Source organism: Myodes glareolus, chromosome 9, assembly GCF_982192425.1.
Source record: "Myodes glareolus chromosome 9, mMyoGla1.1, whole genome shotgun sequence".
NCBI lineage: Eukaryota > Metazoa > Chordata > Mammalia > Rodentia > Cricetidae > Myodes > Myodes glareolus.
Genome location: NC_142034.1, coordinates 27643292 through 27656038, shown reverse-complemented (window position 1 = coordinate 27656038; position 12747 = coordinate 27643292). Strand labels below are relative to the sequence as shown.

The window sequence follows — 12747 nt, the reverse complement described above, 5'->3', positions numbered from 1 at the left end:
GTGTGTGCACCAGACCTTGACTCGGACACCAACCAGTGCCCCTCCTTCTCACTCCTGCCAGCCTGCCAGAGTTCTGTCACCTGTCACCTTGCTTTGCCCCTCCTTCAGGAGTAGGACTGTAGCTAGCTGACACTTGCTCATCTCGCTGGACCAGATGAGGTCCAGTGGGTCACACCGGTCCTACAGCATCCTCTGGCTACTTCTCCACCCAGCTGTCAGTGGCTCCCTTCCTGCCGGCCTGAGGGACCCCTCAGGGACAACTCAGAACTCATTTCTTTCGAGAATGACAGCATGCCTCAGTCTCAGCACAAGAGGGATTTAGCTCCTCTTATTTAGCCACTCAGCAAACATTCCCCCCAAAGACTGTCTTAGGTATCTGAAGGATAATGGTGAATGGGGTAGGCAGTCCCCAGCATACCGTGCAACAGGGAACAAGGTGCTAAGCATACACCATCAAACAAGTATTTAAATAATGTTTCTGCTGGAGAGATGACTCAGTGGTTAAGAGCACTGGCTGCCTATTCCTGATGAACCTGGGTTCAATTCCCAGGACTCACATGGCAGTTTACAATTGTCTATAACTTCAGTTCTGGAGGATCCAACACCCTCATGCTCACATACATGCAAACAAAAAACTAATATACATAAAATTTAAAATAAATTATAAAAAATACTTTAAGAAATAATGCTGAGCCAGGTGATGGTGATGCACACCTTTAATCCCAGCTCTTGGGAGGCAGAGGCAAGCAGATTTCTGTGAGTTCAAGGCCTGCCTGGTCTACAGAGCAGTTCCAGGACAGTCAAAGCGACACTGAGAAACCCTGTTCCTCCTCTTCTTTCTCCTCCTCGTTCCCCCAGACAGGATCTCGCTACACAACCCAGAAGTCCTGGGACTCTTTGTGTACACCAGGCTGGCCTTGAACTCACAGAGATTCAGCAGTCTCTGCTACTGTTAAAGGCGTGCACGGCCACGCCCGGCCTTAAATGCCTCTTGACGCTGCTGATGTTGTGATTTCAGTCCATTTCTAGAATACAACAGACCTTAGAAATTACCCTAAAATAACTCACTACAACCCCCAAGGCTCCTGTGCTCACTCACGTTTTGCTCAGGAGCCAGGCCCAGGTGGGGTGAGGAGGGATTAGGACATCTTTGAATCACCTGTCACCCCTAAATGAATGAACGAACCCACGAGACAGGGTTTGCCCGACGCTGTCCCTTCCCTGTGGGCAGCTGGGGGCTCCAAAGCAGGTCCTGCCCGCCGCCCCCGCTCGCATCCTGGGAGGGGAACCGGCAGCCCAGTGCCCTTCCTGCCCCCAACGCCCCGGGCTCCTTGGGCGCCCTCTTGGCAGAAGAACAGAGGGCATCCAGAGCGGGTGGCAACTCGCCCCGCCACGAGCTCGCAGCGGCGGGCGATAGGAGCTGGGGGGACGCTCAGATAGACAGACAGATAGCGCTCCCCTTGCCCGCCCCCGCCCCCACCTTTCCCACGCGGCGGCCTCCCGGGGCGGCCCAGGCCAGGCTGTCACCTCCTCCTGTCCCTGCGCCCCGACCTAGGCCCTCTGCTCCTCCAAGCCCAAGTTTTTCCAGGCTCGGCATCCTGTGATAGTAGGGTCTGGCTTTGGAAAACCCCACCGAGCCCCCTACACACTGTATACAGAATGAGACCTCTGAGACCGCAAAGCTCTCTGCGGGCTAGTTCCACGGCGTCTTTAAGACAGACTGCAGAACCCAGAAGCAACCACGAGGTGGCGCGCTGGCACTGTGTGTCCTCGACACGGTGCGTCCTGGTTAGCAAAGCAAGGGGAGAGACAATGCCAGGTTAAGGAAGGCGGGTTGGGTGGCGATGGGGGAGGGCGGGGGTGTTAAGAATTGAAATTAGGAAAAGTCCTCTTTCTCTCTAGGATTAGGTTGGGGAGCAGAAGTGGGATGCAGTAGAGAAATGGGTTTGGCACCCGGAACAGTAACTCTTACCTGGGAACTGACTTTGAGAGCCAGACAGGGTTAGGAGATGGGGGTTGGTGATTGCTCCAGCGCGAGAAGCCTCTTCATCAGGGTCTTCGTGGAGGGAAGAAACTGAGTGGCGTGCCTTGGCTCTTAACTGTTGGAGATAGAAGGATGTGAGCGATCTATGCACATTCGGGCATGCACAGCTGACCGTGGAGGTTCACAGTCCTACACCCCTCATTGCTTTACACTACACACAGACACACTCTCTCACAGGCACTCTTGCACGCACGCACGCACGCACGCACGGCAGACCTTTGGAACATATAAAATCCTCTATCCTTAACCCCTAACGAAGTCCGCCCTCCCAAGGGCTTTCCCATATTGTGTGGAACCTGCCCCCAGACCAACTTAAGTCCGCAGAAAGCCAACCTCGCAGGGACTACTGCGTCACAGCTTTCTCAGCTCTCCCTGGTCCATCTCTGAAACTGCACACATATAGTCCGGGGTACCTCCATTCTCTAGAGCAGCCCCTAAATCCATACAATACAGTCTCGCTCCAATGGAAACTCTCAAGTCCTACTTAGGACTTTTGCAGGCCAGGGTGCTCTTGCTTGGCGAGACTCTAATAATTTTAAAAATTACACTTCATGACTGCAGTGCCATGAAGATGATATATTAATGTACTCAAACTTTTTTTTTCAACATGGAAGTTCTTTTCCATTTTTTTTTTCGGATTTTAAAAGCGATCACAATATTTTCGTGGACCCTAGGTCTTTGCCACTTTATCTGTCATTTGCATAGTACACACATACATCACCAAGGACCACCTCCTTTCACAGATACCCAATGGACAAATTCCCCTCCTTCCAATCTCACCTAAGCCCACCCCTAGCCACGAAAACAGACGGGTTAATCCCGGGGGCTCTGCACAACCAACCCCTCCACACACACACCCCCGCTTCAGAGGATTTTTCTGGGCTTGAGCGCAGGAGAAACGTGGTGGTGGTGGTGGCGGCGGTGGTCTCTGTGTGTGTGTGTGTGTGTGTGTGTGTGTGTGTGTGTGTGTGTGCATTTGGGGTAACAACAAAGAGGGTTGGGGGAGCCAGTGAGAAAGCGCGAGCATGTTTTGCCTCGAAGGCAAGACTTGCAGCCAATCAGCGCGCAGGAGCCTCCCTCTGCGACTCCAAATTGAGTCTATAACCGGCTGGCCGGGCGGAGCTGGCAGCATTTGACTGTGGCTTGGGACGCGGAGAGAGGCACGCAGCGACTGACCGACGGCCGGCAATGGTCTAAGCGCCCTTCGGCCACCCCCTCCCCCAGACGCGACCAGGCCCTGCCCTCGCCCTCTGGACACACATCCCACCTGGGCTCCTCCGCCTACCCGGCGTTCCTATCCGCCCGCTTCCGCGCTCCTCAGAAGAGGCCTGGGGAGCTGCGGCGCCCGCCAGCATGAGCGGCTCCTTCGATCGCAAGCTCAGCAGCATCCTCACCGACATCTCCAGCTCGCTCAGCTGCCATGCGGGCTCCAAGGACTCGCCTACCCTGCCCGAGTCTTCAGTCACTGACCTGGGTTATTACAGCGCTCCCCAGCATGACTACTACTCGGGCCAGCCCTACGGTCAGACGGTGAACCCCTACACCTACCACCACCAGTTCAATCTCAATGGGCTCGCTGGCACCGGCGCTTACTCGCCCAAGTCGGAATATACCTACGGGGGCTCCTACAGGCAGTATGGAGCGTACCGGGAGCAGCCGCTGCCTGCCCAGGACCCAGGTGAGAACGCTGGGGTTGTGGAGAGGGTGTGAGACACTGGAAGGTCCCCAAGCGAGAAGTCTGGGGATGGGAGCTAAAATCTAGGGAATCCTCGAGGGTAAGAATTAGAAGAGTTTGAAGGAGTTGGGTTAGATGACCCCCAGAGAGGATAGGCGACAGTATGTGCGGCATTGTGCGCCGGGGTCTCCTGGAGATTCCGGGGAAGTTGGGGACACAGAAAGCGCGTTCTGGGTAATGGGGGAAAAGCTTCGATGCTGCTGTCCTGCGGGCACTTGAGTCGGCAGCCCCGCGATGGCTTGGAAACTTGATGGGAGTCGGCTCCGGGGGCTCTTCCTCTGGACTCCGTCTCCGGAGACCCCGAGTAGCGAAGGGCACGTGGAGAAAGACCCAAAGAAGTCACAGAAACGGAGGGAGGAGAGACTGAGAAGTAGAGATGCGGAAAGAGAGAGGTGGGGATAGAGAGAAACAAATGTGGGGAGGACAGTAAGGAAGAGCACGGAAGAAAGCAGAGGGAAGGAAAAAAGGGAAGGGAAAAAGAAAGAAAAAGAAGAGAAAGGAAGTCTGGGGGGGGGAGGAAGAAAAAGAAAACAGAGAAAGGAAAAATTGAGAGAATGCCTGTACCATCCTTGCATTTTTTTCTGAAGCAAATTATCCTCAAGTAGGAAGCTTATTAAAAGGGAATGGGCGGACTGGAAGGAGTGGGAGACGCCACCGCCGGTTAAGTGGGTCACTAGAGGACGGTCCGCAGACGAGAAGCTGAGCCGGGAATGCGTCCTGAGCGAAGCCGCGCGGTTCTCGCCCAGTCGCTTGCTGGCGCCGGGGCCGGCTCTCCGGGGCCGGGGTGCGGAGCTGGGAGCGCCGAGTCGTGGGCGGCCGCCCGTCCGGCTGGGTCGCCGCGGTTCCCTCCCTAGGCGAGGGCGGCACAACGCTTCTCCAAAGAAGTCCCGGGGAAATCAGTGGGTCGGAGGGTGCGGCGTTTGACAGAGGGGGATCTTGGAGAGTGCGGGGTCCCAGGCCGAGGCTAAGCTGGTGCGTTCCTTCTTGCAGTGTCGGTGAAAGAGGAGCCGGAAGCTGAGGTACGCATGGTGAATGGCAAACCCAAGAAGGTCCGAAAGCCACGCACCATCTACTCCAGCTATCAGCTGGCTGCCCTGCAGCGCCGTTTCCAGAAAGCCCAGTATCTGGCCTTGCCCGAGCGCGCCGAGCTAGCTGCACAGCTGGGCCTCACACAAACACAGGTTAGTACTGAAAGCTCAAGAGTCCCTGGGGGCAGATGGGAGCGTGAGCGACAGGGGTACCTATGAGCCTGACTGGGCTTTTAAGTACCCCCCAACCCCCGCGCCTCAGCAGACTGCAGCGGCTTTTGCCTGTGGGTCGAAAAGTCTCAGCGTTTGTTGAAAGGTTTTTACAGTAACAAGTGTAGACGGGTGCAGTGTGCATCCTTGTGAACTTATGCAACTATGTATGTCTGTCACAGAGAGATGTCCTCCCCTGCACCCCAGAACTCCCAGCTCCCAAGGCCCTCAGCAATATTACAGGACACAGGAGTTTTCTCTCTCCCAGACAAAGGGGTGGGGGGCAAACAGGCAACAAGCCAGGAAACTGTAAGGAGTGAGGGAAGTCCTTTAAGGGTCATTTTGCAAACAGAAGGCATGTATCTGTGATGGAGCCCCGGTTAGCACATACACAAAAATGTACGCTTGTGTAAAAACACGGCCTTGCTTTGCACCCAAATGCCTCTGCCCAAAGTCAGGCCGAGAGGTTCCCAAACAAAAGGACGTAGAGTCAGAAGGTGGGAGTGTCCCGCCACCCCTTTACCCATCCCCTAAACACCAAGAAGTCTCACTGCTCTGGGGAGGAATGTTGGGTGCCTGGCTCTCTACAGGTGTTGACAGGCTGGCCTTGGTTGCGGCTGGGCTGCGTGGGGCCTGGTCCATCGGGGATCTGGGTCACCTGGGGAAGAGCTGATTCATTGTTTGTGCCAGTCATGGGGTGGAGAGAGGCAGGCGGAGGGGGAGATATCCCAGGGGAAATTTAGGGAACTCAGGTTCACCTGCTCCCGAGTCCCTGGGTCACTCCCAATACCCAACCAGAGCCCCCCGAGAACCCTGTGTGTGAATGAGGGTGCTCATGTTGTGGGTGCTTATCTGGGTGTATCTGCCTGCATTTATAGCTTTACCGTCTGGTGGCTGTGTGAGGCTGTGAGTGGGTATGTCGCTGAGTATGGAGATACCTGTGTGGGTGTGTGTTTGTCGCTGTGTATCTGTGAACCTCAGCTTAGGGCCTCTGATGTGGGGCAAAATACCACAAACTGCCCAGGTCTCACTTAGGGTGTCTTTTTATTGAGGGTTTGCTGTATAGTAGACCATTTCAGAATTCTTTGTGTCTTAACCTTCTCGAGCCTTACAGTGACCCTTTGAGATAGGTGATAGTGTTGTCACGGCCCCCATTTTGCAATGAGAGGAAGGTGAGGCCAGAGAGGTTAAGTAACCTGCTTAAGGTCGCACTTCGGAAGTGGCAGAAGACGGGACCAGTAGAATGTTCCAAGCCGCAGTTCTTTTCCAGCTGGAAAGAAAGACGCTGGCTTGGGAGTGGAGGCCCTGGCGTGTTTTGCCTAGTTTTCCCTAGAGGCTGGGTACTGGGCTCCCTGTGGGGTTTCCTTTTGGCATCCCAGAGAGGCTAACTACTTGCTCTTTTCTTATTCTGTCCAGGTGAAAATCTGGTTCCAGAACCGCCGCTCCAAGTTCAAAAAGCTCTACAAGAACGGGGAGGTGCCGCTGGAGCACAGCCCCAACAATAGCGACTCCATGGCCTGCAACTCTCCGCCGTCACCCGCCCTCTGGGACACGTCTTCCCATTCCACTCCAGCCCCTACCCGCAACCAACTGCCCCCACCGCTCCCGTACAGTGCCTCCCCCAACTACCTGGACGACCCCACCAACTCCTGGTACCACGCACAGAACCTCAGCGGACCCCACTTACAGCAACAGCCACCTCAGCCGGCTACCCTGCACCATGCCTCCCCGGGGCCCCCACCTAACCCTGGGGCTGTGTACTGAGCACCCACCTGGCCTGAGCCCCGCCCCCCACGAAGGACCCCCTCCCAGGACCAGGCAGAAGGTGCCCTATCCTAGCGACACTCAGGAATCATCCAGGGGCACAGGGGAAAGACTCCCTTCCCCCTCCCTTGTCCCTTCCAGGGACCCAAGAACCTCCAGATGAGATATGCATGGACCAAGGGTGCCCCCCTAAACCAACCTCCCTCCTCCTGCTTAGACTGGGGTGCCCTCCAGATATCGAGGCATTTCGCTCCGGTGGAGACAGCACACGCTCTCTGCCCCAGGAACCGGCATTGTCTCCAGATGTCTCATCACCTTCCAGCCTCTCTGACACAGTAGAGACCTCCAAAAGGGAGAGACGGAGTATCTGCAGGTCCGGCCTGCCCTGGGGCACGAGGGACCGTGGATTCCAGCACTGCCAGACCTAAGTCACCGGGGCAACGAAGCCACTCTTGAGCCAGTCTTTGAAAGACATTGGAAACCGCATCATGGCTGATCCTCAAGGTGGGGGGCTAACCTAGCCCTCATATAAGATTTGAGAGTTAAACCAAAGAAAACTCCCCCCAATGAGGAAACCATTTAATGTCCAGGGAAGAGTTAAAGGAGCCTTCTCTCCGCCCCTTCCCTGGGGAGAAGGGCCACCCATGTGTGTTTTTCCTAAGGACCCCATTTCTTCTTCCATGTACAGGACTTTGCACAACTCTGGTTTTAAAAGCTGTTGAAGCATAGGACAACTAAGGGCATTGTTAACAGTTAGGACCAAATCCCACTCATCTCACCCACCGGGCAGGCAGCTCTGCTCTGCCCTGCCCCTGCCCCCCACCCCCATCACCCCTTCCTTTTCTACCAGTAAGCTGGCAGTCTGGGGGGTCAAACCCCAACTCTCTGCAGAGATACACCAGGCAAGACACATCCCCAAACACTCCCTTCACCGCAGCTTTGGAAAGGGGTTGCTTCCCCTCAGCTGCAGGATGCAAGCAAGGAGTCAGGAGACAGAGGAAGCCTAGGACTCAGTGCCTTGGGGTGAGGCTGGCTGCTCAGAGGGCTGGTACCAGTAGTGCCTCTCCCTGGCCCAGGCATTCCCACAAAGCTAACTTTCTTCTGCCCCTGATGTGGTAAAGACATCGAAGAAAAGGAGAGGTAAAAGACTGTAGTTATATATATAGTATGTGTTTTTTGTTGTTGTTGTTTTTTTTAAAAAGAGCAACCAAGAGAAGCAGCCTCCTCCCTTGTGGTTTCCTATTTATGTGACCCTGTTCCTCCTGGACCAATCTCCCTGTGTGTTGCAAGCCGAAAGAGGGATGTGGGCTCCTACTGGATTTGGGTTTCGTAGGAGGTGCAGCAGTAAGGAGAGATGTGGTGGGTCTCCGAGTCCCACCCCAAGGGGACAGGAATGAAGCCAGCTCCCACCCCTCCCCAGCCTTCTCATTTCTGCTTTCTTACTGGACCAGTCTTTATATATAATGTTAATAAAATAAAAAAAAGAAGAAGAAGAAAATAACCCCAGTGCTCTTTGAACTGTCGACTAGTGGCAGGCAGTTCTGAGGGGAGCCCTCTGAGCTCCTAGGGGAGGCTGAGATGGGGAGAGGGCAGGTGCTCCTGATCCTGTGGCTATCCACATTGTGAGCAGGCCTGGGTGGAGGCTCCCAACCAAGGCCTCCCTGACTCCACTCTGCTTGGTGGCTTGGCGTTCTCCGTCAGTCAGCTGCCCTCTGCCACCACCACCGCCGTTGCCAGGTCACCTCGGGGCTGCACTTTGATCTTGAGCTCACACATGGACATGCTTGCACATGCGTGTAAAACCCCCTGCCTCCACGCCCAGGCACTCCCAGCCCCTCACCCACCTGTCTATCCCTTTTAGCTCAGGTGAGAGGGGGGCCAGCCGACAGGAGGTACTGGTCCTATAGCTGGTGGAACCTAAGACTGGGATTGGGAAGCCATGAGATGGGGGAGGGGGTCTGTGTTTGCCTTCTTGGGAAGGGTGTGGTCCTGGCCCATAATCTAGATGCTGTCAGTGACTGCCTATGCTGGAAATGCTGACCCCTGCTTCCTGATCCCAACTCCAAGGCTTCTGAGAGGAGAATGAATATGTGAGCACGTGTGTGCGTGTGTGTGTGTGTGTGTGTGTGTGTGCGGCGCAGAGTGCACCAGGAGGTGGCATAGATGTACACTATGAAGCTTTCTATCTGACAGACACATAGTGATATCTCTTGTCACACGTACATGAAGTCCCACCAGAAAAATCATTACCTTTTGAGGAAAATGACATCCCTTACACACACACACACAGACACACACACACACACACACACACACACACACACCTGAGGCAGGTGAACATCACACTAACATAATAAACTAAAGAGAGCTAGGCCCCCCAATACACAAGTGTAGAACACACTCAGGTTCCCCTATCACACACACACATACATTCACACATTTGTGCACAGAAGCATTCTTGTTTAGAAAGTCAGGACACACTCAGCAGCCACTGTGACCAAACTCAGCCTGGAACCACCACCCTGTCTAAGTGCCCAGTCAGACAGAGACTCTGGGGGCCTATGGAGCGAGACACGGTACAGATGAGAAGACAGAGCGAGGGCCCCTCGCATGCCACACAGAAGCCCTGTCCTCAGGACAGGACCTCAGCCCCTTCCCTGGCCTGTACCTCTCCAAGTAGGCCTCAACCATTCTGCAAGCCAGCCTGGGAGGAGGCCACGCCCATGTGACTGACTTGGACTGGCAAGGGTTAAGCTGGCAGCTGCCAGGCGGGGCTGCGTTGAGCTTTTGGTTTGAGGGCTGCGTGCAGGCAGGAGCAGCAAGGCGGCAGCCGGGCAGACTCGCTGGAGACACTGCATTTTATTAGGGCTGGGCTGCCAGCAAAGGGAGGGAGAGAGGAGAAAAGGGCAGAGAGAGGAAGGAAGGAGGGAGGCTGGGCGGGCGGGCAGGCGGTGACGGATGAAAGGGTAAGGGTGTTGTAAGGGCCTAATTCCTCCCAGCTCATCCCAGCTCTGTCAGGCTGGATTAACTGCCCAGGTGACCTCCCGCGGGGTCAGCTCCACCCCTGACCTCCCCTTCCTCCTTTCCTCACCCCCTGGCCCACCTCTAGGCCAGGGGTCAGCTTGCCCTTCACCCACACTGATGAGGAGCCCTGTGGGGACAAAAGCTTGGGGGAGGGACCTGGCAGCATGCCAAGGTGGGACTCCAGAGCCCACCCTTCTTCCAGGTGCTGCCTGACTACACACATTGTTTCTGGGCAATCTACAGGGATGAAGGGGCAGGCTAGGGAACCCCAGTCTGCCTGAGGGCTGCTGCCTTCTGAGATCTTGATGTTATATAACAGGTGGCATTTGGTAAATTACCTGGTGAGCAATAGCTTGGCAGATGAGTGGGATAGTGCCCACTTTTCAACTGGGAAAACTGAGGTTCCAGCAATAGTAGAGTTGATGCTTAACATACATGAAGGCTTGGATTCCACACCTAGCACCAAAAAAGAAAAGGAGGAGGGGAAGGAAAAAGAGAAGTCTGGGCATAGTGGTTCAGGTCTGTAATCCCAGATCTCTGGAGGTTGCAACAGAAGATTTGAGAATTTAGGTCAGCCTGGACTAAATAATGAATTCAGGGCCAGCCTGAGCTACATAATGAATTCAAGGCTATCCTGAGCTACATAGTAAGAACCTGCCTCAAACAAACAAACAAACCAAAAGGGGTCGGGAGGGAGAAAATGAACCAGGTAGCACTGTGGCACGCGCCTTTAATCCCAGTAGAGGCGTAGAGGCGGGTGGATCTCTGAGTTTGAGGTCAGCCTGGTCTACAGAGCGAGTTCCAAGACAGCCAGGGTGCACAGAGAAACCCTGTCTGGGAAACCAAAACCAAAAGAGGGCAAAAATGAAAGTCAAGGCTGAAAAGTCTGTGGAGGTCACACAACAAATCCAAGACAGAGCTGGGATTTGAACCCAGGTCTCCACAGAGAACGAGTTCTCTGAATGGACTTTTTCTGTCAGTCAACGGTAAAGCGCTGGCAGAGTCTAAAAGGTGACCCTAACTCCACCAACTTGTCCCACGTGGTCAGCCCTCAGCAGGCTTCTCCCCAGAGAGGTCTAAGGGAAGGAAGGGCCAGCCTTCTTCCTCCAGGAAAACCCTAAGAAAAGCTAAATGTTGTGGTCAGGAATGTGTACTCTGGAGTCTTTTGGATCCTGTCTTCGTGAGTTTACTGGCTGTGTGGCCCTGGCCTAGTCACTTAACCTCTCTGAACTTAGGTCTCCTCACCTGTAATATAGGGATGATCCTACCAACCAGCAGAGCTGTGGGGAAGATTAAGGGGGATAATCTAAGTAAAATGCTTAACAGGGCACCCAGCCCTCGCGGAACCTGCTTAGTGAATGGAAGCGGCTACTGGCAATCTGACTTGTCCTGTTCTCCATTCAGCCTTGGACCTAATCTCATTCATAACACTGGCTGACTGGCCAGCTCTGCATTGCCACACTGGCTGATCCACCAACTCTGGGTGCTTGCAAAAAAGGCCAGCCGTTGTTTCCTGAGCTGTGTGTCAGACACAGACAGCTGGGGAAGCTGGGGCAGATGGGAAGGAAGCTTTGAAAGGCTGCACCAGAGAGAGAAGGGGTAGTCTGAGCAGCGTCTGGAATGGTGGGCACATGCCCTGTGACGACATGGGCTTCCACAAGGCTCCCCTAACTCCATGGGATGGAAAGGAACAAGACCTAATAGAGAAGCAGAAGACTGAATCCCAAGTGATGTCAGGCGAAAGCCCAGGAGGCAAGGACCAGGCTCAGAAGATCCTGGATCCTTCCTGGATGCTGAGATCATTAAAAGTGATGTTCTGACTGTTTCCAGCCCCTCGGGTGGGTCAATAGCTGCCCTGACACCTTGAACTTGGAGAAGGAAAGGCCCCGGTCCTCTGGGTGGAGGAAGCAACTCTTGGGGAAGTGAATGAGAAGGATTGTCATAATCCTGACCCAGAGGAGGGTCCTAGGTGCTGAGAGATCTTAGAGAGCCCTCCAATCCAGTATCCATACACCTTTCCCATGGCAGCCTACAATTTGCCCTCTCCTCCTGCAAAGCCCCATAGACTGACACCCTATGAATGAAAAGGGGGCAGTTCTGTGTACTGGAGCAAGGATCCTGCTACCCAGCTCCTGCGTGGGGGCCCCTGCTGGATTACCAAGCCCAGAGTGGATCCGATGGGAAGGGAGAGCACACTTGAGGTGGGGGGAGACCCAACAGGCCTCTGTTTTTTTAGCTTTAAGTGCAGTTTAATCACTGTAATAAGCTGTTTACAGCACCCCACCGCCCCAGACTGGTAGGCTCAGAGGCCAAAAAGTGCTTGGAGCTGAGATTCCTCTGTCAGCCCAGAGGAGAAGGGCAGCAGGAGAGTGGGCATGGGCTCTGGTGGGGTAGGAGCAGGAGGAGGAAGCAGGAGGCTGAGGGAGCAGTGTGGGTCAAGAAGTTAAGGATGAAGACAAGGCAAGCTGTCCTCCACGGAGCCCAGCACCTCCTCTTCCAGAAGGTCCTCCATGAACTTGAACCTCAGTCCCTAGCCAGTTTTTCTCCTCTGTCTCTCAGACATGCTTCTCACACCAAGTCAGAGATTCTGTCTAGGCCTCTCCTTGCTCAGCTCTGAGAGAGCCAGCATGGTCCCTCCAGTTCGGAGCACAGGCTTGGGCTTTGCTGTGGTTCTGTCCACCCTGGGGAGAATTGCAGGCCAAGAAGGAGAAAATCTTTCTTTCTTCCTTTCTTTCTTTCTTTCTTTCTTTCTTTCTTTCTTTCTTTCTTTCTTTCTTTCTTTTGGTTTTTTGTTTTTGTTTTTTGTTTTGCTTTTTGTTTTTTGAAACAGGGTTGTTCTGTAGCTTTGGAGTCTGTCCTGGAATTTGCTCTTGTAGACCAATCTGGCCTCGAACTCACAGAGCTCCACCTGCCTCTGCCTCCCGAGTGCTGGGATTAAAGGT

At 54.4% G+C, this 12747-nt stretch overlaps 1 protein-coding gene across 1 annotated transcript; it reads left to right on the top strand.

The window, feature by feature from the left end:
* Window positions 1–3168: 3168 nt before the first annotated feature.
* Dlx3 (distal-less homeobox 3) lies at window positions 3169–8000 on the top strand. Its single transcript, XM_048446659.3, has 3 exons — window positions 3169–3722; window positions 4770–4960; window positions 6434–8000. The coding sequence occupies exons 1-3, from the start codon at window positions 3398–3400 to the stop codon at window positions 6779–6781; spliced, it is 864 nt and encodes a 287-aa protein (XP_048302616.1). The 5' UTR covers window positions 3169–3397; the 3' UTR covers window positions 6782–8000.
* The last annotated feature ends 4747 nt before the right edge of the window (window positions 8001–12747 follow it).

What these genes read in the sequence shown, in the direction of transcription:
- Dlx3 (XM_048446659.3), top strand. Translation starts at nt 3,398, where the DNA reads ATGAGCGGCTCCTTCGATCGCAAGCTCAGCAGCATCCTCACCGACATC. An exon ending in GCTGCCTGCCCAGGACCCAG is followed by an intron (nt 3,723 to 4,769) that starts GTGAGAACGCTG and finishes TCCTTCTTGCAG; the next exon opens with TGTCGGTGAAAGAGGAGCCG. An exon ending in TGGGCCTCACACAAACACAG is followed by an intron (nt 4,961 to 6,433) that starts GTTAGTACTGAA and finishes TATTCTGTCCAG; the next exon opens with GTGAAAATCTGGTTCCAGAA.